Consider the following 22920-nt stretch of genomic DNA (forward strand, 5'->3'; position numbering starts at 1 on the left):
AATGTGTGCATAAAACAAAAAACAGATGACAAATTTTTTTCTAAGTGAGTAAATGAAGAAATGCAAATGCTGGTGAAAAGCAAAAGTGACCGAATGAAGTAAAAGCATATTGGGATAGTTTGATCATAGATAGAGAAATAATGAGGAACAAAACGAACAAAAAGAAAATTGGTTTTGCTGGAGAGATGAGACATTTGAACAGTAAAATTATCAGGTAATATATAGTAAAACCAAGATTGCTTTGCAAGATAGAGAGTATTGTGGAATTCAGTAACTAGTGCTGATGTAACTGAATTTTCTTTTTTTTTCTATCTCCTGCCTTTTAATTTTTTTTTCTTTGAAAGGTAATGGGTGTGAAATGGTATCCCTGCGCTTTAATAACAGATTCATGTTTGTGGGCAACAGTTTCTGGGTGTGCAGTTCACAAACCTGGGCAATTCTCAGTGTTTTGAAGCCTAGCAGACCAGAGGAGGCCCTGCTAGGCTTCTCCTGGCAGCCTTGGCATTTCTGTGCATGGAGCCAGCATGCTCCCCATCCAGGCTCCCTCTGTGGGATCCCCAAAGAAATCCTTCAGCTGGGCCTTGGAAGCAGCTGCCAGGCTCCCCGGGAATCAGGCTGTGTCTCGCCACAGATGGGAAAGTGGCAGCCGGGAGTCCCTGCACGTTGGAGAGACGGCCATGAGATTGAGCACTGTGGGATCCACTCTTGGTTCTGTTCCTTAAGGCCAGAGCTTTTCAACACCAGCAGCACCAGCAGCACCAGCAGCAGCAACACCAGCAGCAGCAGCAGCAACAGCAGCACCAGCAGCAGCAACAGCAGCAGCAGCAACAGCAACAGCAGCAGCAGCAGCAGCAGCAGCAGCAGCAACAACAGCAGGCCCAGGCTGCCCAGATGGGAGCATCCAGCCAGGTAAGCTGCTCCCTTTCCTAGTCCTGTGGAGAGGAGGAGGAGGCCACTTCAGTTCCCTTCTGCCCTCCTTTGGAGTGCAGTTTTGGCCTGCTGCAGTGGGGGAACCGGGCGCTGTTGCCCTGTGCTTGGCAAGGCCCCCAGGCCGCTTTAGAGGGGCTTCCTGGATTTTTCCGAAAGAGGTTTGGTGGCCCCTTTCTCCCTGTTCCTGAGTGGGAGCGCCCTTCCTCCTACCAGAAGCTTTGGTTGGATGCTTCTCCCCCTTCTTTCTTCTGGATAACCTGGATTTGAGGGGCCGCCTTCTTCCAGAGCCAGCTGCACGTGGCACTAATCGTGGCCCTTTTGTGCTAGGCTGGCGACTCATTTCCAGCATGCTGCCTCATTGCCAGCTGTTCTTCCAGGAAAAGACAACTAAGAATCTCCATGCTGGAGGCAGGAAGATATTCCTGGAACTGATCCCTTCCTGGCTCACTCGGAGCTCTTCCGGGAGGGGCTCTTGAAGGCCTTGGCCCACGGCAGATGTGGCCCCAGGGCTGGCAAGAGAGCCAATCCCGGAAATCCTTTCCTCGGGTGGAGTTTGACCTGAGAGGCTCCAAGGAGGAGGAGGAGGAGGAGGAGGAGGAGGGGTCCCTGGGGAGGCTCTCTCTCCTTCCCAGCGTCCTGGCCACGGGGCCTCGACATAAACTGTTACCTCCGCCTCTTCAAGGGAGGCCCCTCTGCTTTTCTCAGGAAGTGTGGAAGGCCAGGCGGGGGTAGTTTGAGGAGGGGGCCAAGCAGGGGAGGGCCTTGGGGAGGGCTGGGCCCCTCTTGCGCAGAGTGGAGAGCAGGGGAGGAGGAGGAGAGTGCTGGGATTTTCAGAGCTCTGCAGAAATCCCTCCCTTAAAAAAAAGAAGTCGAGGGGCTCCCGTTGGGGATTTAACCTAAAACCTTGGCAACCTGAAGCCATGCTGGCTGGGGAATTCTGGGAGATGAAGTTCCCAGCTCTTAAAGTTGCAGAGGCTGAGAAAGACATGGGAGGAAGACGAAGGGGCCAGTTGCTCTTTCAGTGCCTTTAAATGAGCAGATTGGAATGGGGAGATGCGAGGTCCCCTGCTGGGTTGAGGGCTGCAGGTAGTCCTTGACTTACGACCACAATTGAGCCCAACATTTCCATTGCTGCGCAAGGCAGGGGGTTAAATGAATTGCACCTCATTTTACAATCGTCTTTGTCACAGTCATTAAGCGAATCACTGCAGTTGTTAAATGAATCATTCTTTCATTAAGCAAATCCGTCTCCCCCCGTTGACTGAAGCCAGCTGGGAAGGCTGCACAGGGGGATCTGGGACAGAGCGACGGTCGTAAATGCAGGCCGCTTGCCAAGCCCCCAAATCTTGATCCCATGACAGAGGGATGCCGCAAAGGTTGTAACGGTGGAAAGTGGTCATAGGTCACTTCTAAGTGCCGTTGTAACTTCAAGGAGTCCCTCAATGAATGGTCGTAAGTTGATGACCACCTGCCTCTGCCTCTCCTGGGCTCTGGCTTGGGTGGGCCCCTGGGTGATCAAAGGAAGAGCCTCCTGGGGGTGTCTTTGCCCCCCTCGCTCCAAGGTCTGGGACATGCAGAGACTCCCAGCTCTGCCAGCTGTTCTGCATCGGCCTCAGGGAGACAAAGGGCAACCTTTGGGGCCTTTAGCTTGGACCCCTCGCCCCACCCGACGTCCTCTCCGGCCCCTCCCTCCACTGCCTACACTCCCCCAGGAACCACCTTCAGAAGGGAGGGGCCAGCTCAGCTCCACCCAGTCGCACAACAGTCCCGGCTGGGGGTCCCTCACCTCGGTCCTCCTCAAGCTGCCAGAGTCCCAGCACCCGCAGCCCTTCCAGGTCACGAGGGCCAGGAAGGCCCAGGAGCCCAGAAATGGCTGCTGCGCCACAAGTGGCCAAGGTCTCTCTCTTTCTCTCTCTCTCTCTCTCTCTCTCTCTCCCTCTCTCTCTCTCTCTCTCTCCCTCCCTCCCTCCCTCCCCCCCCTCTCTCTCTCTCTCTCTCTCCCTCCCTCCCTCCCTCCCCCCCCCTCTCTCTCTCTCTCTCCCTCCCTCCCTCCCTCCCCCCCCCCTCTCTCTCTCTCTCTTGGACGGTTTCTCTCCTGCTTTCCTTGGCTCTTCTTTTCTGGGCTTGTCATATCAAACGTGTGTCCCTCCTCCCCCTCAGAAACCCCCACCTGGACTTTCAGCCTGTGCAGCAGCAGCAGCACGTGAGAGAGAGGCCACCTGAGAAGGGAGCCTTCCCTGGATCCAGAGCATCAGGCCCAGAGGGCTCAGGGGGGCCTGGGCTCTCCTCTGCTGGGGGACGGGGAGCTCAGAGAGTCGGGAAGGGCTCTGAGAAAGCAAGGAGCGCGTAGTGGCTGACGGTTGCTTTTGCAGAGTGAGGAAGGGTCTCGAAGGAAGGAGCTTGGCAGAGGCCGAGGGGCCGCTTGCGTCTCAAACTTTGTAGATGGGATGAAGGATAATGCAAAATCCTAACGAAATGAAAGGAGAGGCTTCTGGGAGCCGAAGGGCTGGCGCTGCTCCCCCATCCGGCTTGGGTTCTTTGGATTTGTCCCGGGCACTTTGGGAAACCTTTTTTGCAAGCAACCCCGTTCTCCAGCACTGGCATCTCTGCATGGCTTTCCACGTCCTGTGGCCCTTCCTGGGAACTTGTGCCATGGAGCTGTGACCCTCCCTGAGCTTCTTCCATGTGTTTCCCCTTCCCAAGGAAGGCCATTTGGTTAGAGGCCACAAGAGCCTTGGTGGGGGAAGGCTGGGAGTGGAAGAGCCCCAGCTGCCAACAGCTGCAGCTCCACAAATAACCGGTGGCCATAAGGAGGGGCTCCCCAGGCCACCAAGGAGGGGGAGACACTAAAAGGAGGGCAAGGGCTGCCCACAGGCACTGCGCTGGCGGCCTCCCCTCCCCCTCTCCCTTCTTTTACCTGCTTTCATACTTGGCCTTTTTAGAGAAAGCCTCTTTGGCAAGCTTAGGGAAGGAAAGGGGGACAACAACAGCGCACACAACACACACACACACCAGCCCTTGGACACATCTCGGGAGGAGAGAAGGGCAGAAGCTGGAGGGGTAGAAAGCTACACCCAGCAACCCCCTCTTGAGAGGGAGCCCCAAATCTGCTGGAAACTCCAGTGTGCCCAGTTGGCTCCGAAATGGCCTCCGCCCTGACCAGAAGGCCCTCGGGGGCAGCTTTGAGAGCGGGGGAAGGAGGGGCGGCTTCTTCACTTGCCTCGGATGAATCTATTGGGGGTGTCTCACTTTATTGTCCCTCAGCAGCTGCCTGGCCAGAAGTGGGGGAGCCGAGCATCTGCAGGGGGGCTTCTGGCCTTGGCTGCCGCTTTCTCCTTCCAAAGCAACCGGGGGCGGCTGTGGAGCGTCAGTCTCTTTCCTAGGGGATGATGTGTCTTTGCAACTTTGGCCCGTCTCCCTTTCGATAATTCCACACCTCCCCAGAGGTGATTCTTACTACGTGCCTATGTGGGATCTGTGGGGCAGAGAAGAGCCGCTTGAGGCGAGGCCGGTGATGGGCTCCTGGCCCTGCGCACACCTGGTGGCTGAAGCCAGGAAGGGGCACCTGGGGAGAAGCAGCCCTGAAAGCCCTGCCTGCCTTACAGAAGAGCTGGAGAGGCCCTGCCCAACACGCTCCGGGCATCGTCTCTCCTGCTCTTTCAGTCCGGTTGGCTGGTCCATTGGGGAGGGGCCTGAAGTAGGGCCTGCGTCCCTCAGCTTCCCTGCTCAGAGGCAGCATCTGAGCCCCTCGTTCCTCTGCAAGGAAGAAGCGCAGGCCTCCCCTCCCCTGAGCCCGGCTGGAGGGCCAAGGCCCCCTGGCTCTGCCTGGCCTGGCATTGAGCAGCCCCCATTGCGGCTCATGCGCCACGGATGCTTGAGGGCAGACTTGAGGGCTTGCCTCCCTCCGTGGAAGCTGTGGGGCTGCTGCCTTGCCAGAGCCTCCGGCTTGGGGGAGGCTGCTGCTCGCGGGGGCTGCTGGTGGTGCTGACGGTGGTGGTGGTGGTGCTCAGGGTCAGGCCTCCCTTCTGGCTCCTGCTGGCTTCCCTTTGGCGGTGTGGCAGGAGGCAAGGCTGAGGCGGTCCACTTGGTTGAGCCACGGCGTTCTCAGCATTGCTAGCCTCCCGGGTGGCTCCAAATGTGGAGGGATGCCTGGAGGGAGTCTACCTGCCACTGTCCCCCTTGTCTCCCCCCCTCCCCCTCCCTCCGCCTTTGCTTGGGAAGTGGTGTTGCTGCTTGTTGGTTGCGGTTGTGCTTCTCCTCCTCCTGGCCTTCCCCTGCATGCGGTGGAGGCTGCCTGTGTGCATGCGCTCCCTGTCTCCTGCCCAGGGCTGCTGCTGAGCGGCTCCTCCCAGCGCAGGCTGGGAACGGAGCTTCCTTGTTGCCATGAACTAACCGTGACCCCCTCGTTGGATGCCCCTTTCCCCTTCGGCTGTGACGCCTGCATGCGCCTGTTCTGCAGTGGCTGCTGCCAGCCCCGACCTCCCGAAATGGGTGCTGTGGCCCCTGCAGAGGCTCCCCAAAGAGGCCGGCCAATTGGTGCCGACCCCCCCGTGCCTTTGGGCTTGCTTAGTTGAGTGCCCGTCAGGCACTGATCCGGCCACAGGGAGCGACTGAGCTGTGGGGGACGCCCATCCAACCCCAGCTTGTGCCCCACTCCAGGCCTGTGACCCCTTTCTAGAAGGAGGCAAACGCAATGGCCCCCAGGCTTCCACTAGATGTGAACCCCCTGCCCGTCCCACCTGGGCAGTGGTGTACCCCTCTCCTGCAACAGGATTGCAGCTGCCCCCCTCCCACTGCATTAGCCATAGCCGGAGGAGGCTGCTTCCATAGGCCGGTTGCTGCCAGGGCCCTTCCTGGGACGAGTGCGCTTGGCTTCCAGCTCCCCAGAGGCTGCATGTGCTGCTTATCCTGCCAATGTGCTGCATTTCTCGTGTTGCGATTACTTTTGTCTGTCCCTCTGTCCTCCCAAGATGATCACCGCAAGTATGGCCCGAGGTGGGATGCCAATAAGACCACGGTTCCCGCCCACCACCGCTGTCTCTGCCACGCCTCCCAGCACCATGCCTTTGGGTGGACCACAAATGCCTCAGGTACTTGGTGGAGCGGGTTGTGGGTTGTGGCTTGGGGGTTTGTGCGAGGGCTGATTGGCTGCCATTGGCCAACTCCCACCCTCGGCCTGCACTCGGGGGGGGGGGGGGGAGCACATCAGACTGAGGGCAGGTGCCGCCCGGAGCCGACTTGTTTCCAGATGAAAACAAGAGAATTTTGCACATTTCAGGCTCCTAGAGCTAAAAAAGTAATTTTCTCAGGTTTTCATCCTTTTGGCAGACTTTCTGCTGTACAGTTGAGATCTTGGCAGAAGCTGTAGCTGATCTCTGGGGGGGTGGGGGTGGGGGGGAGGCCCCAGGAGGATCAGCCAAGAGCAGCTTCCGACTTGGCTTCCTCTCCTCTGTCTCCTCCCTCCTGGGTCTCCTGCGAATGAGGCCACCAGAAAGCCGGGAAGGACTTTGTCAATTGGGCTGTTTCTGGGCCCGTTTCTCCCCAGAGCCCTTGGGGGGGCTTCCCCAGGCTGCCTTCATTGACCCCCCTCCCCCCTTCTGCTTCTCCTGCCTTCTTATCGTGCCAGTGCCGAGACCCTGGCCCCTCCCTCCGCCCTCACTCGGGTAGCCATCAGGTTGCGACCAGTTACCTCGTTGGCTAGATCTGGCTGGTCTGCCCTTGCACCCCCCCCTCCCCCAGCAGCAGCGCTTCTCCCTTCCTCTGGTTTTTCCCATTCTACCAGGCGGAGATTAAGCTTCAGAGCCCCAGACAGGTGGTGAAAGTGGCCCCAAGGCGGTACAAGGCTAGGGAGGGGAGCTCACCTTCAGGCTTAGTCCTCTTTTGCTGGCAAGATGGAGACAGGCCTTGAAAGCCGTTTTTAGTCTGCAAATGCAGACTAAATCTGGCATTTGACTTACCTGGCAGTGGATCAACCTGAAACAGATGCGTTGAGTCCCTGTCTCCACGCAGACCCCGTGTGTCAGCCAGGGCTCTGTGCGGCAAGAAGAGACTCCTGGTTGACAGTGGCTCCCCCCGTGGCATTTCTCTTCCTCTGGCTCTCTTGGCAGGCGCTGGGGCCCCCCATCGGCTCTACCTGCCGAATGTTCTGCCTGGCCGGCCCTCCATGCCTCCTCTGGCAAGTGCGCTTTCTGTCCTTCTGGGCTGAGAAGAAGCTGCAGTAAATCCCCTTCTCTCCTCCTCTTTGAGAGTTTTCCCTCCCCGGAGCAGCTCCCGACTCCCGGCGTTGTTGCGTGGTGAGGATGGAGGACGGGTCTCTTCAGGGGCGGCTCCTTGGCTTTTGCTCATGAAAGTTGCTTCCCGTAAAGGCAGCCGGGAGGCCTCAACGAGGAAGCTTCTCATTGGAACATACTTTGCGCTCAAAACAATCTGCCGCCAAGTCCTGGGTCACTTTCCTGAGAGAGGAGGGTTAAGATTGGCAAGTTTTGTAAGTCCAGGCTGGAGGCTCTTGATTAGTGGAGAGCTGAGCCCTGGCCGGCCGCTTCTGGTAGAAAGAGGGGTTGGTGGGCTTTCTCTGGCTGGCTGGTCTTGTCCCGGAGGCCCCTTTAGTTGTCAATTAACCTTCTTCAGTCGTGGATTATGAGGGGACCTTTAAAAAGGGGGCAGGATTTGGGACCCTTCGGCGGAGGCTAATTCTGCACTCGATGAATGGCAGTTTGTGAATTGGCAGGTCAGTCAGCTGACTGAAGGCTGCCCATTTTCTGATGCCAGTTTCTCCCAGTCCTCCTTGGGTTAATTACTGGGAGAGCCCGGGAAGTGCAAGGGGGATCATAGGAGACATACATTGACCAACTTCCTCCCTCTGCGAGGATTTTCAGCTTTTCTGCAGCTGAGGTAAAGTTGGGGCTCTGCTGAGGTGGCCCCTGCCTGTGGATCTCTGCCACAAAGACCCAAAGTAAAAAGGGGCTCCTTAGACCCCCCCCCCCCCGGTGGTCTGCGCGTGGGACTCAAAGGCTGCCTGCCCTGCCCAGGCCTCTCTTGCCAGAGACGGAATTTCTCTTCCAGGTCAGCCAGAGCAGTATCAGCATGATGTCTTCTCCGTCTCCCGTCCAGCAGGCCCAGACACCCCAGCCAATGCCTCCCCCGCCTCAGCCACAGCCTTCTCCTCAGTCTGGGCAGCCCAACTCCCAGCCCAACTCCAACGTCAGGTGAGGGCCGCTCTCTCTTGAGGAAAGCAGCAGCCGCTGGCCTGTCTCTGCTCTGGGCGTGAACCTTCCTCTTCCTCCTCCTCTTCCAGTTCTGGCCCAGCCCCATCTCCCAGCAGCTTCCTGCCCAGTCCGTCTCCACAGCCTTCCCAGAGCCCGGCAGCTGCCCGCACACCACAGAACTTCAGCGTCCCATCTCCAGGGCCGCTCAACACCCCAGGTAACGTCCATCGCTTGAGGCTCCTTCTGAAGCAAGACTTTCCACGGAGGATTCCTCCAGGAGGAGGTTTCTTGGCAGGGGGGCCTTTGGTTATGTTTTCACCTGGCCAGCCCAGAGAAGGAGCCCCGTGACTTTGGGAGTTGAATAACAGAAGGACGAGTTGGAGGGGGCGGGGGGGGGTCACCCCATATCTGTGATGGCGAACATACGGCACATGTGCCAGAGGTAGCACAGAGAGCCCTCTCTGTGGGCACGTGCGCCACCTCCAGCGGCTCTTCGGGGTTCCTCTGCGTGCATGCGCACCGTCCGGCTGCTCTCCTCCGGGTTCTGGTGAGTGCAGGCATGTGCTGAAAAGGTTAACCATCCCTGCCCTCTCCCATTCCGGAGATTAATTCCACTGATTAATTGTTCTTGCTGTTAAGGAAATTTCTCCTTAGTTCTAGGTTGCTTCTGTCCTTGGACGTGGCACAGGGAGGAAAGTGTTACCTAGTGGCAGGAGACTAATCTTATTTAATACCTTACTTCGACTGAAAGCAAATGAGGCTCACTTTAGTTCTCTACCGGGTGCCTCTCCTTGGGCATTGTGTGATGGGGAGCCCTGGCCTGCAAGCGCGGCTCTTTCAGGATGAGGTCAGCCCCTTCCTCCTGCTCCTGAATCCTCAACACCTGAGGCTAAGGGGGGGGGAGCTGTGCTAAGCCAACCCCCCCCCCCCCCTTGATCATGCTGCTTTTTGTCCCCCAAGGCAACCCCGGCTCTGTCATGAGCCCAGCCAGCTCCAGCCAGTCTGAGGAGCAGCAGTACTTGGAGAAGCTGAAGCAGCTCTCCAAATACATCGAGCCTCTGCGCAGGATGATCAACAAGATTGACAAAAATGAAGGTCTGAGTCCTTTTTTTGTTTGGATTTGTGTTGTGTGAACTTTCTCTCCCTCCCTCCCTCCCTCCCTCCCCCTTCTCTTCACATATACACACTTTATTGAATTTCTACAAAAGAAAAAAAAATGAAAGGAAGAAAATGGAGAGTGCAAAGAATAAAGAAAAGAAAATAGAATAAGTTCTGACTTTCTTCAATACAGTTAAAATTTTAAAAAGCAGTAACCTTTTGTTTTAAAATTCAGTAGTACACAGTATTTCTGTAATCTGTAAACAGTTTTAATAATCAAATCCCAAAATTAAAGTTTTATTTATTTCAGTTTCAAGCGAAAAGTGCAGAAGTGGTTTCCACTATTTTCTAAAAAGTTCATCCTGTCATTCACGTGGCTTAGCATTATCAATAATTTTATTCACTTTGTCATTTTGCTTTGCCAAAGTCTCAAATTTAGACTTTATAAATTTTGTCATTTTAAATGTAACTTCGTCAGACCTGAATCTAAAACATGCATTTTTTTCCTTGTTTGCTAAATGTGCAAATCCCAAAATCCCTGTCCATTTATAGCCACAGAAATACTGGAAAAGTCCCAACGGGTCCCTGGGTCTATTGAGAGCATCTATTGGTGGTCGGAGGCCACAGATCCTTACTCGGGGATCTTGCAGAATCAGGCCTGCATTCAGCCGTCTCCTATTGTTCAGCTTGGGGGGTGAAGAGGAAGCAGCTGGACTGTAGTTACTTGGAGACCTGCAGAGATGAACGTGCACGAGGTCCCATGAAGGAGCCATCCGCCTCTTGCAGCCGTCTTGGCCTCTGCATGGCAGGGAGCTGGGGGCCCCCTTTTCTGCCACCTGCCACCGGAAGAGTCATAAATTAGGCAGCTGTCTAGCTTGCTTTTTCTGACCTGGAAGCTGCTTCACCTCAGCTGCTGTGGACTGCTGTTCAGCCACCCCCTTGTCCCTTTTTCTTTGTCACAATCTTTTACAATTTTATTACAACAGCCCTCTTGCAGTTGTTCCCTCGCAAACGTGGATATTAAATTTGCCTTCTTCACCATCTTGGCCGGCCGCAAGGGAGATCTCCTCAGTCCCAGTGAAGCTCTGGACGTTTGTGGTGCTGGAGCTGGTGGGTTCTCTCTTTGAAGCCAGGCCTTCGATGATGGGATTGTGTTTTGGCTGCTGTTTTTTCTGACCCTGTTGTGTTTGGGGCAACGGTTCTACGTTTTCTTTCTGCAAGGCAGTGGCCGGATTCAACATTTTTTTACCACCGGTTCTGTGGGCGTGGCTTGGTGGACGTGGCAAGAGAAGGTTACTGCAAAATCCCCACTTCCTCCCAATCAGCTGGGACTCGGGAGGCAGAGAATAGATGGGGGGGGGGGCAGCCAGAGGTGGTATTTACTGGTTCTCCGAACTACTCAAAATTTCCGCTACTGGTTCTCCAGAGCTGGTCAGAACCTGCTGAATCCCACCTCTGGTACTCAATAGTCAAGGTCCCCGTTGTTTTCTTCTGACAGTTTGGGCATTCTTGCCTTTTCCCATTCAGACAGGAAGAAGGACCTGAGCAAGATGAAGAGCCTGCTGGACATTCTGACGGATCCTAAGAAGCGGTAAATTATTGGCGGTTGCACATTTCCCTCTGTGAGTCTCTGCTGCCGTGGGGATCCTCCCTTGCAACGGAGCACAGGAGCTCTGCTGTGCTGCCCGGCTTTCCACCTGCCCCTCATGGCTACGACCGGTCAGGTGTTCTCAGTGACTGGCAGCCCCATTGCAGCTTTCGTTCTTCTCAGCCCCATGAGAAACGGTTGCAGAAAATGACAGGGCTTAGACGTCTCGGGATCAAGGAGAAGTTTATTAGCAGCCAGGTTCAGAAAACTAGTCAAAGGCTAGGATTGCAAGTTCTGAACAACGCTTGTCATCGAAGAAGACAATTCTTATACATTCTCAAAAGCAGCGTAACATGGAAACACTTAACTCATTTCTTACTGGTTACCTTGAGGAAAGAAGCCTTATAAGTAGATATTGTCTTACTTCTCCTTACTTGTCCTGGGCCATAGGTACTGACTACGTGTCTCTGTACGAACTTTAGCTGAACTCTGTGGTTTTGGGGCTTTTGACATAAGAACTTTTACTGGAACTTTTACTGGGCTCTGAAGTTTAGGGCTTTTGACATTTTCCTCTTTTTGTACATGTCTTACAAGCAGGTTTTTATCTCTCCCTCTGCCACGTCTTACTTTTACATTTTAATTCACATTTTATCCTACTTTAAAATGGGGGCCACATTCACTTCCCCAGCCAGCCAAACATCCTGGTTGTGGCCTTGGCCAAGCAGATTCGGGGAATGTGTGAGCCTGTGCGGCCTCCTTTTCCCCAAGAGGGAAGTCTGAGAGTCCCTTCTTTCCTACTTAGATGTCCTCTGAAAACCTTGCAGAAATGTGAAATTGCTCTGGAGAAGCTCAAGAACGACATGGCCGTGGTAAGTGAAGTGAGGAGAATTTCCTCCTCTTTCTAATATTGCATAAGATGGCAGCCTCTCCATTCCTCTCGGTCAGGCCCTGAAGTTGCAGGTGACAACATGGTGGCTGTGCAGAGTCCAAATTGATGGTGCAGGAGACAGTGGGGTGCGGGGAAGGATCGGTCAGCCCGGAGCCAAGCAGAGGAGGGAAGGTTGGGGCTGAGGCAGCCGGTGGAAAACCACCTGATTGGACAGATTCCCCTTCTGATCCCAGCTCCTCTCTCTTGTGTTGATGTGGGTGGGAAAGACCAGAGAGGATCAGAACTTTAATCTTTCTAGTAAGAGGGTCAAGAAACAGGTTTGGCTTTTCAGTTGCCATTTTCCTTTTGCCCTTTTGCCAAGTGTAGGACCTGAGCAGGTAGAGCAAAGGTTTCTGTGCAGGTAATTGGTGTCTCTGTTGTATGCCAGCCCACCCCTCCTCCCCCTGCAGTGCCTCCCACAAAGCAGCAGTATTTGTGCCAACCGTTGCTGGACGCTGTCCTTGCCAACATCCGCTCACCAGTCTTCAATCATTCCCTGTATCGAACCTTCATGCCAGCTGTGACCGCCATCCATGGGCCCCCAATCACGTAGGTCTCCTTTTCCAACCCTTTGGGGCAAAGCGAGCAAATGCCAGCGGAGGGAAGGTTTCGGGAAAGGCCTTTGGGAATCCTTCGGAATTTGCCACGTTTTGCATAAACGTGACCTAAAAACGTGTCCTGTTCAGCTCCCGGGACTTGGCGGCCCTTCGTTAAAAATAAGGAAAATAAAAATCAAGTTTGCTTTTTACATTTACAGATAGTCCTTGACTTACAACCACGATTGAGCACAAAATTCCCATTGCTAGGTGAGACAGCTGTTAAGTGAGTTTTGTTCCATTTTATGACCTTTCTAGCCACAGTTGTTGAGTGAATCATTGCAGTAGCTAAGTTATTAACATAGTCGGATGTTAAGTGAATCTGGGTTCCCCATTGACTTTGATTGCTGGAAGGTCGCAAAATGGGATCACGGGACCCTGGCACACTGTGACCGTCATAAATGTGAGCCAGTCACCAAGCGGCCAGATTTTGATCACATGATTGTGGTGATGCTGCGAGTGCTGCAAGTTGTAAAAGCGGTCACAAGTCACCTTTTTTCAGTGCTATTGTAACTTTGAAAGGTCAGCAAGAGCCCTTCGGCCTCTCTGCCACTTCAGGGGGCTTGATAGCCTCTCTCGGCCCTCGAAGGTTTACCCAGTCAGCATATTGTCCCCCACAATCTGGGCCCTCCTGAACTGTTGCAAGTCAAGGACTAGCTGTACATCCGGATGCAGCCATAAACATTGGGTTGGGCCTCTCTTTGCCCAGGACTCCGGTGCCTTCCCCTCGGAAGCGGAAGTACGAAGACGACGAGAGGCAGAGCATCCCAAACGTTCTGCAAGGGGAGGTGGCAAGACTAAACCCCAAGTTCCTTGTGAACCTGGATCCCGCCCACTGCAGCAACAATGGCACAGTCCACCTCATATGCAAGATAGGTGAGTGGCAGAGGCAGCTGTGGGGTGGGCCCACTGCAGGGTCTGACCCTCTGAGAGGCGGCAGCTGAGGTTGCAGGGGACGACTTGGGGACAGTGGAGTAAGAAAGGAGGGTTGATGTGCAAAAAAGCTTTCCCCCCCAAAAAACCACACGTGGCACCTCTGATTTCAGATGACAAGAACCTTCCAAGCGTCCCCCCGCTGCAGCTCAGTGTCCCAGCCGACTACCCGGACCAGAGCCCCCTCTGGATTGACAACCCTCATCAATACGGTAGGGCGTTGGCGGCTGGCCCTCCGGCTGGTTTTGTGCTTCGAAGCCCCGTTCTGGCTACACCCTAAGCTGGTGGGGGAAAATCTTGGAATCACATTGCTGAGCCAAAGACCTTTCAGAATCCATACGAGGCAGGAGGGGAGGAGGAATCTGAGTGGGGCAGAGAGCAGGTTGGGCGAAGAAATTGCTTCCACAGATTAATGCTTCGTTTTTAAAGAAGGAAGAACAGCCTTTCTGAGTTTCCACCCCTGATTATTCAGGGCACTGCAACGCACACAGTTGTTGTGCTTCTTAATAGGAGTAGGGATTGGAATGGAATGGAGCTGGGACCTTGGAGGTCTTCTAGTCCAGCCCCCTGGTCCCTACGACCCATCCGCTCGCACAGAGAGGGACTTCTCCAGGTGCCGTCTACCAGACAGTGCCATGGGGCGGCGCCTAGGAGCAGAGCCTTCTCTGTGGCGGGCCCAGCCCTGTGGAATGACCTCCCCCCGGATATTAGGACTACTACTGACCTCCGCTCCTTCCGTGTCAAGCTCAAGACCCACCTTTTCCAAATAGCTGGCCTGGCTCGACCATAACTTCGTAACGCTCCTGATGGGTTTTTTAATTTGGTAATTTTATTAGGGGATTTTAAATTGTATTTTTAATTGTCTTTCACTTAAGTCAATCCTCCTCCATGCACATATGTATATGTCTTTGTTCTTTTGTATATATGTTTGTCTTATGTGTATTTTTTATCCGTTTGATTGTACGCCGCCCCGAGTCCTTCGGGAGAGGGTTGCGGCTAATCAAATAAAATTATTATTAAATTATTATTTCTTCTTGTCTCCCTTTGCAGAAGCAAACCCTTTCCTGCAGTCGGTGTATCGCTACATGATGTCCAAATTGTTGCAGCTGCCGGACAAGCACTCTGTCACCGCCCTTCTCAACACCTGGGCCCAGAGCATCCGGCAGGCCTGCTTATCTGCCGCTTGACCAGCCAGTCTCGCCAGCCGGGCACCAGAAGCAAGAGCCTTTGTGGGCTTGGACCTGGCATTCCTGCTTGCGCTGCTTCTACCTTTGGCGGCTGGCCAGACTCTGGATGTCCATGGGAATTTCCAGTTTTCAGGGCAGGGTTAAAAAGGCCTTTTGTCAAGAAGAGCTTGGGAAAGCCAATTCGGTCCCTCGTGGAAAGATGGACAGCTGGTCCAGTGTCAGCCCTGCCCCCCGCCCCGCCCCCCCCGGTCAGCAGGAGGAGCCACCGCGCTCCGCTTCTCCCAAGGCATCAAGTGGGGGCTGGCAGGGCTCTGCCAAGGATCGGGAGCGCCAGTTCAGGCAGAGCCTGCTTTCAGCACTCCAGCTGACGTCTCTTGGCATTTCAGCTTCAGGAATGGGATTGTCCTCCTTTCCGAACGTTGGCTTTGCTAAGACAGCCTCTGGGATGCTGCCCCTTCTGTCAGTCTCTGAGCACTCTGTCATGTTGAAGATTTTCAAGGAATTACTTTGCAAGATGCTGATTAATTGTAGTACAACAGGCGCAATCTTTCAGACACAAATCATTGCATTTGTTTTATTGTAATAAATCTATTGTTACAGTATTTAACACCCAGCCTTTTTTTGCCAACCCACGTTTACATCTTCACAAATCCCTTTGATCTAAGCAGGCTCGCCTGTGCTGGGCCTCCAATTGTGCTACTGAAGCCGGAGGAGACCGCTTTCTTTGGAAGGAAAAGCAGCCTTAGCAATTAAGCACTAGAGCTGTGGCTATCTGTAGTGCAGCGAGCATGAAAGTCGGTGTACATACAAAGTCTAACAAAAATCAGGTGAGGGGAAAAGGCCTCGGAAGCAGCCGAGGGGCTCCGTGTGGGGCTCCCGAAGACAGCCGGCTGCAGAGGCGGCTGTGGGGAGTCTCCTGGCTACAAGGCGGTCCTGTGCAGCCTGTTCCTCTGAACGGCTTGTGCCCGCTTCTGCCTCTCGGCAAAAGCGTTCCCCAGCGTCTGCTTCAGGGCGGGCAGCACAGCTCTTTCGGCAGCAGGCAGCGGGGTCAGGATCCGGCTGGAAAACAAAGTGGGCCTGTTGATGGCTGAGAGGAGACTTCAAGGGCTTGTAAAGGACTCATTTTCAAGCAAAAGCAGCTATTCTCTTGGCCTCTCTCAGCCAACAAAGGGAAAATGCTCAAAAATACATTTTTATTATGTAGGTATAATCTTTATTGCCATTGTACTTAAATACAACGATATTGGTATTGTATTGGGGTTGCATCAAGAATACTGGGTTGATGTCAGCATTAACATGTTTTAAAACATGCTGATTGGGCCAGGAAAGAGAGAGACTTGGTCAAAAGCTGCTTTCAGCTGTGCAGACTAAGCCTACAGGTACACACTTCCAAACAAGCAACCCAGCTCCGTTTCTAATTTTCTCCATTACTTTAAGGTCTGAAGTTTTTTTTAAGTTCCGAATTAATATTCCTAAGAGGCAGAAAGTAAAGCAGTGTGTCTCGTCTTGCCCAGTTGTAATCAAAACAGATTTGGATGTTTTTCTATTATCTTAATTGCTTACGTTTGGTATTTTTCTACAAGACCAGAATTGGAAGTATTTTGGTTGCTGAATTGAGATATTTCAGCCTGCAGTGGAGAATTTTAACCATAACCCTAATAAAGGGGGGCTATTAAAAGGGGGCTGCTTACCATTTCCTTGGGGCGTTCCTCACTCTGGGCAACTTGGTGTTCTCCTGGCTCCTAAATGAAAGGGCTCGGATTAGTTCCCAAAGAGAGACCTCTTGCCTGGCCGCTTAGCAGAGAGTTCCATCCAGCTAGCTGAATGGGGCCCGTGGTCGGCCTTGGCTCTTGTCCAAAGAGCCAGCAAAAGAGACCATGGGAGGCTCAGGTGGGCTGGGGGGAGGCATCTTCTTCCCTCAACTATCTAACAAGAATAGCTAACAATCATTGAGTGTACTTCCCAAAGAAGCCCATGTGTTGTGTGTGTGTGCCCTTCCCTGAACTTGGCATTAAAGTGGGCAGAGCCCAATCTTTGACTCTTCATCCTGATCTCAACAAAGAACTCCCACGAAGAGAATTCAGTGGCCGTATTTTTCCAAAGGCCAATGGAAATTACCGCAAGAGAGCCAGCATGATCCAGGGGGATCCCTAGCCCTAACCATTGGAGCTCCCAAGGGGTCTCTAGTCTGCTCAGCCCCCAATACAAGGGCCAGGCAGGATGAACAGTGGTGAAGAGGCTGGACGAGAGCGGCGGATCCAGTTCCAGCCTCTCCTTGGCCGTGGATTTCCCTGGACTAGGACCAGGGAAGGTTGAATTGGCCAGTCCATCTGCCAAGGCCTTTCTCAGTCAGGTCGGTTCTCTGGGACTGTGAAGCAGAGCAGAATCAGTTACAGGGCAAGTAGATGCGGCATCTGCCTTCTTGCTTGAGAAGAGATCCCGTTTCCTTCAGTGCCGAATTCAGGACCCTGGGAAAAAACCTCTGGCCAGTGAGAGACCACAGGGGTCTCCTTAGGATCCGAGACTTGTGTCGGAGGAGGAGTGTTTTCTAAAACTTGAGAAGGCAATTGACATTCACTAATCAGCCCCCCGGGAGTAGCTGCACAAGGCTGACTTCAGGCTCTCCCTTGGGGCCAGAAAAGGGTGTGCGCTGGACCCTTCAACCTTCGTCTCCGAAGTCCGCTTACCCAAGTTGACCAGCTAACATGTAATCTTCAGGAATTCTTTTGGTCTTGTGTATATCATCCAGGCATGATCTCAAGTACATCAGCTGCAGGAAGAAAAGAGGAAATGGCTCTCGCGGGGCCCTCCTGCCCAGCGCATCTCTGGCCGCACCAGTGAGCAAAGGCCTCACCTCTTGCATCTGCATGTGATTAATATTCCACAGCTGGCGAATCACCACCTCACATTCCTCCAGGCTGGGGGGCTTCCGCATGTAGGAAGGCAGTACGTTCACCAAGAAGGGGTTGGAGGACGCAGAGGGGATTTTCACGTCTCCAACCCTGCTCTGGCTTGCTGGCAGATGAAGCACAGACATTGGTGACGTCCTCCGGTCGCAGACAGCAGCGTCTCTGCAATGACAGATAGGGCAGGATTAGCTCTGGCAAGTGTCCAACACAGCCTCCAGGGGGCACTCAAAGTCAGGACTCCAAAAGGTAGACTTCCTTTCTCACAAAAAGCTCAAGTCTTTACAAATGTGAACAGCAGAACAGCAATATGTGTCGAAACAATGGAAACTAAATGTTAATAACATCCCCACAATACAAAAAAACAGAAGCTTAAAATGAGTACAATTATTTCAGTTTTCTTGCATTACCAGAAAAGAGGGCTCAAATTAAAAATCTAATCAAATTTAGGTAACCAATACGAATGATCTAGATAGAAGACATTGGGGGATTTTCTGCTGCAAAGGACAAATGCTTGCCCCACATTAGCCATTACAGCATCTCCGGGCACTTTGATTGGAACATGCATCATTTCATCCTTCAAAAAGCATAATCAAGTGTCAATTAAATCCCTTGGCAACCTACAATTACTCTTCAGAAGTGTCTGAGGGAGATATGGCGGTTTTAATGGTTGAATGAAATAAAAAATGAGAATTCCTATTTTGTCTGGACAGTGGAAAAAGTAGCAAAGACTTTAGTAGAAAGTTGATGTCTACTTGGACAAAAGGTATCTTGTTTAGCTCCATCGTGTTCACATAAAAAAGCAATTTTTCAAGTTGTCAGAAATCCATGGAATTCAATCCTTTTTATCCTGTAGTTACTCCATTTCTGTGTAATATTCCATGCATTTTACTCAATATATAAAGCAAGGCTTATCTCCAGGCAATTCTTCCCTTGTTGGGAGAAAAGAATGGTTGCTCCAATCTTTGGAATGGAAGCCTGCAGTGAGTTTAAGCATTGTGCCAGAATTGGATGTCGGAGCTCTTCCAGCTAAAATTCATCACTGGATGCAGGGGGAATGGGACAATTTGCCACAGCCAACTTACCATGGCCAATTTGCCTTGGGAAAACTTGCTGCAGGATATTTTTAACAATTTAATTATGTAAAATAAATTTAAAATATTTTAATTTTTGCCATTCCCATTTCATTCTGTCCCTCCTTTTGCCTCCTTTCTTTAATGGTTCTATTCCATCAGTTCTTTGATATTAGTGTAACTCTTGTCATGCAGCGAATTGTCATTCTGGCGAGATGGCCGTGGAGTTGTCACAGACCTGAATGCAGGACATGAATCCTCTTCCCCTCTGATCCAAAGCAGTAAAGCTGGATATACGGGCTTGAAAAAGAAGGAAGTAGATCATCTCTGACAGCACCTTATCAGTTCCACATGAGAAAAGGTAATGAACTAATTCAGAAAATCATTCAACAGGAATCTGCTCTCAAGCTTGGGATTTTATGGGAATTTACAGGTTACGTTACTAATGTTCTTCCGTATTGGGGAGGTTTGTGCATTTGAATTGCTCACATGTAGATGACAGAAACGAAAGCTTGAAGTGAGCAACTGTCACATTATAAAAATGAAGGTGAGGAAATTCTTCATAGCATCGTAACAGCTAACAAAACAAAGGATCATTGTTAGGACCCACAAACAAAATGCAAGTCCATGGAATTTCATCACGAAGCTTCATGTAAGGGGGGGGGGGAAATCAGAATTATATACTTTTGAGAAGACAGGTGGTGTTGATCACATACATTCCCTGAATCTGACACCTCTATCAGCTCAGGGGTGTAAACTCTGGGGCTCAAAACTTTGAAATAATGGTTAAACAGCGTTTGCAAAGGAAAATTTTATGCCACAGAATGCTTCACGCTTGGTGAGCCACCCCAGACACAAATTTGCATCTCGAAGGATTCCTCCATCCACCACACAGCTCAGAAGTGACACCACAAGACTTCCAGCTGATCTCAAAAGGGAAGGAAACCTTTCCGGACTTGAGAGAACAAACAGAGGCTGATTGAAGAAACAAAGGCTGGAGTTCCTTTGGGATGCTTTTAAAAAACATGACCATCAAGGGCAGAAATGTGTAGTGAACGGAGGTATATAGAGAACTAAATGCAAGGAAAAAAGCTAATTTTCCTTTTTACTATTCAAATATTCCTGATTAAGCTAATAATGGCAGTAGAGGCAATCCTTTTCATTCAAGCCTTGTATGTTGCTCCAGCTAACTTAACAGTCTGCAGAGTTGATGTTATTGGTGATTTCTGAATGTGTTGGATTAGCTATGGATGATTATGATGAACGATGACTTCCATTCACTGAATAGATACGGGAATAGATGCTTTTCTCTTTGTTTCTTCTTTCTAATATTGTGCGTATTTCTCTCTTTTTTTCACAATCAAAAAAGGCATAAAGAAAAAGTCCCGCCTGGAGTTCCCAGCCGGCCACTGCCTCCTCCCCCTCCCCTAGAGCCGAAAGCCGCCGGAGCTCCTTTTCTGCGGGGCCGCTCTCGGCTGCATCTCCCGGCCAGCAGCCTAGTGGAGGCTGGCACAGAAGCCTCGGTTCACACGGACAAAGCCAGAAGAACCAGACGCCCATCCGGCTCAGTGCAAAGCCGCCCCCAAGGCTCCAGGCGGGCAGCGGGGCCCCTTCCCTGGTGCCAGGAAGGGTCGCGGGGGTCTCAAGGGCTCCTGGCCGGCGACCCGAGCCTCCCCCCCCTTCCGCTGCTCACGGGGCCCGGAGCGATGCGGCGGCTGGGCCGGCTCTCCCACCTGGCCGGGGCTGCCGCCTCCTGGGGCTCCGCCGTGAGTCCTTCGGCGTCCCTCTCCCACTCGGGGCTCTCCTCCGGGGCATCCTCCTCTTCGGCCGGAGCCTCGTCCTCGCCGCCCTTCGGCTCCGCATCTGCAAAAGAAGAGGACGAGACGCCGTGGCGGCCGCTCGCAAAGCCGGCCAGGGGCGCCGGCCGAGGCCGTCCCGCACCAAGCCCCCTGCGGTCTCCGGCGGGACCGGCAGGCCGAAGGCACCAAGCCCCCTGCGGACTCCGAGCGGCCCAGCTCCGGGCGCGAAGGCCGGCCGTGCTCCGGGCAGGCCCCGGCATCCGACGGACCCGAGCTCCAGGGCGGCACCTCCTGAGGAAGGCCGAGAGGTGGGCAGCCCCATCGGAGGCGAGGCTGTTCCGCGGCGTCCGGCTGAGCGACCAGCCAGGGAGGGAGCAGCCTGAGCCGCGGGCGCCCCCGGCAGAGGATCGGCCGGCCTCCCGGGACTGCTCCGAGGGGGTCAGCTACTTCCCGGCTCACCTGCCGGCCGCCCCCGACTAAACGGGCCCCTCCCGGGTAACCGCCGCGCCTACCTTCCAGCCGCCCCTCCGACTCCCTGCGGCCGCCGCCGCCGGCCTGCTTCGCCTTGGCCCTGCCAGCAGAGGCGCCTTCGCTGTCCGCGGAGAGGAAGCCTGGCGAGAGCGGGAGAGGCGAGGGAAGCTCCGCAACGCCCTGCCGGCCCCGGACCCCGGACGCCCGCCCTGCCGCCCTGCCGCCCGCCTACCTGCCTGCTGGAGTAGCGGCTGCATGATGAGCCGGTACTGCAGATCTGCAGGGAGAGAGGCGGGGGCGGGGTCAGGGCGGGGGCGGGGCCAGGGCAGCCCCTCCCCTCCCCCCTCTCCCCCCTCCCGCACCCTGGTTGCGCCGCTTCAGCCGCTCGATCTCCTGGTGCAGCTGCCGGAGCGTCTCGCCGTGTTGCTGCTGCAGGAACTGCAGGCTGCGCTCCAGCTCGGGGCCCGCCCGCCTCGAGGGCGGCGTGTGCGGCGACGGGGCGTCGGTCGGGCCGGGGCCACCGGGCGCGAAGGGCCGGCCGGGCCGCTCCGCCTGCCCCGCGCGCGGCCAGTGCGGCAGGTGGCCGAGCGGCGGGAAGCCCGAGCCCTGCATGCGCTACCACCGCCCGGGGCGCATCGCGCGAAGCCCACAGGCGCCGCTCGAGCCTTGCTCGCTGCCTCGCCCGACCGCCGCCGCGTCCCCGTCGCCAAGGAGACCGGGGGCGCGCGCGGGGGTCTGCGGGGAGGGGCGGGGCCTCCCAGCCGCTGCCGGCCTCGGAACCGCCTCGCCCAGCAGGGGAGTCCGGCGCCCCGCCGTCCCCGGGAGGAGGATCATTGGCCCCGGGACTCTCGGGCGCCTGTCCTCTGCTCTGGGCGGCCCGCGGAGGCTGGGGAAGAGAGCGCCCCCCCCCAAAGAGCCTCTTCCCCCTCTGCCAATTGGGCCAAGACTCCTGGCCCCCCCGCTGGCCTTTCCCTGCTCCCAAAACCTCTGGCAGGACTCCCTGCCCGGGTGCAGCCCTGGTCAAGGGGGTCTTGGGCAGAGCCCTCGAAGCTGAAAAGGGCTGCCCAGAGGGCCTCAGGGTCCAGCCCTGGCTCAGGTTGTCCTCCCAGGGAAGGGCAGCTCCATTGTCCTGAGACGCTGCTCCTTCTTGGCCTCTTGCAGGCAGACGTTCAACTGCAACCTCCTTTCATGGCTGGACCAGCCCACCTTCATGGAGATTTGTGGCCAGGCACGGACAGGTGAAGGCCAACTCCGCAGTTGCCTCTCTCCAAGGCTTGCAATTGGTTGCTTCTGCGGAGCCTCCCTGGCCCCTCCTGCTTAGCTCTTTGGATGACCTGCTCCAGGTAGAATTACTTGAGACCTGTTCCTCCCCTTAGCCTCACCAGGCAATCAAGCCTTCATTTCTCTGGGTATGTGGTGATGAATGCTGTTGCCACACCCTGCCCGCTGGCCTTAAAGACTTTTAAAAAATAGTCTTGTGTTTCTATGCTTGTTCTACAAACAGAAGCCTAGAATTTATGTAAAAAAACATCCTTCTTCATGATCACCACGGTTTGCCACTTTTTCAGTCACTATTTTCTCTTCGTTCAGCCCCTTATGAGGAACGAGGGTGCCGTTACACCTCACTACATGGTGTTTGCTGCTGTTGGCAGCCTGCCCTTGAAAGGGGGCGGAGGGCATTGGGTGTATGAGAGCGAGGGTTGCCAGGAGATACCAGGAAGAAATGAAATCAAGCCTCAGGCTGTCTCATGAGAAGCACTGGCAGCTGCCAGGACAAGGGACTGTTTCCCAAAACAATCTGTTAGCCGCTAACTGTAAGCTTCTCGATGGGGGTGGGGGGTGGAGGGGGGCATGGAAACCTCAAATCCAGCTTCACGTCTTATGGGCCTACGATCTTTCCTAACTGACCACGTTGGGACAGCCGACAGCCGGACCCCACCCCATTCAGCAAAGTACCCCCATGCTTCTACTGCCAGCCACAGCACCCCTTGTGCAAGTGAAGGGGTCCTCAAAGGGCAAAATGACGCCTGCTGAGCTGCAAGGCTGTGAGGACACGGACACAACAGCTGGCTGCCGTGGGCACTGGAGGGGGGCCCGGCTGCAGAAGCTGGCACAGCCCAAGCAGCCCTGCCACACTGGGGACACCACGGAGGCTCAGGGCCCCTGCTTCTTTTGACTTCCCCATGCCACCAGGAGTCTTCCAAGA

General features: G+C 54.3%; 2 protein-coding genes across 6 annotated transcripts in view; one reads left to right on the forward strand and one right to left on the reverse strand.

Moving 5' to 3' along the window:
• Positions 1–15067, forward strand: part of MED15 (mediator complex subunit 15) — a 50011-nt gene extending 34944 nt beyond the window's left edge. For 2 of the 4 annotated variants that reach the window (XM_081966176.1, XM_081966177.1), the window contains exons 8-18: positions 724–909; positions 5901–6020; positions 7993–8135; positions 8225–8352; positions 9096–9230; positions 10761–10824; positions 11624–11690; positions 12138–12298; positions 13055–13221; positions 13392–13490; positions 14329–15067. In XM_081966176.1, coding sequence (XP_081822302.1) covers positions 724–909; positions 5901–6020; positions 7993–8135; positions 8225–8352; positions 9096–9230; positions 10761–10824; positions 11624–11690; positions 12138–12298; positions 13055–13221; positions 13392–13490; positions 14329–14465 — 1407 coding nt within the window. In that variant the 3' untranslated portion in view covers positions 14466–15067. The remainder of the gene's footprint in view (positions 1–723; positions 910–5900; positions 6021–7992; positions 8136–8224; positions 8353–9095; positions 9231–10760; positions 10825–11623; positions 11691–12137; positions 12299–13054; positions 13222–13391; positions 13491–14328) is intronic. The other 2 variants (XM_081966178.1, XM_081966179.1) reach the window with 2 other exon arrangements.
• On the reverse strand, positions 15034–21415 carry LOC309398901 (coiled-coil domain-containing protein 74B-like). Of its 2 annotated transcripts, none has more exons than XM_081966191.1 (8): positions 21077–21412; positions 20947–20991; positions 20756–20854; positions 20178–20307; positions 17320–17536; positions 17153–17235; positions 16157–16207; positions 15034–15524 (listed from the first exon to the last, which is right to left on the reverse strand). In XM_081966191.1, exons 1-8 carry the CDS (start codon positions 21324–21326, stop codon positions 15386–15388), a joined length of 1014 nt encoding a protein of 337 aa, XP_081822317.1. In that variant the 5' UTR covers positions 21327–21412; the 3' UTR covers positions 15034–15385. The 2 variants fall into 2 exon arrangements, 1 of the variants encoding a protein (XP_081822317.1); XR_014176462.1 differs by having other exon boundaries at positions 15429–15524; positions 16157–16933; positions 21077–21415.
• Between the last annotated feature and the right edge of the window lie 1505 nt (positions 21416–22920).

The sequence above is a fragment of the Natrix helvetica genome (genome assembly GCF_964273705.1).
Source record: "Natrix helvetica genome assembly, chromosome: 14".
Taxonomy (NCBI): Eukaryota; Metazoa; Chordata; class Lepidosauria; order Squamata; family Natricidae; genus Natrix; species Natrix helvetica.

Excerpts from the sequence above, each read along its gene's own strand:
- LOC309398901 (XM_081966191.1), bottom strand. The coding sequence starts at position 21,326 with ATGCAGGGCTCGGGCTTCCCGCCGCTCGGCCACCTGCCGCACTGGCCG. Across the intron at positions 17,236-17,319 it reads ATCACATGCAGATGCAAGAG|CTGATGTACTTGAGATCATG; the intron begins GTGAGGCCTTTG and ends TTCTTCCTGCAG. Across the intron at positions 16,208-17,152 it reads ATGTTAGCTGGTCAACTTGG|GAGCCAGGAGAACACCAAGT; the intron begins GTAAGCGGACTT and ends CCTTTCATTTAG.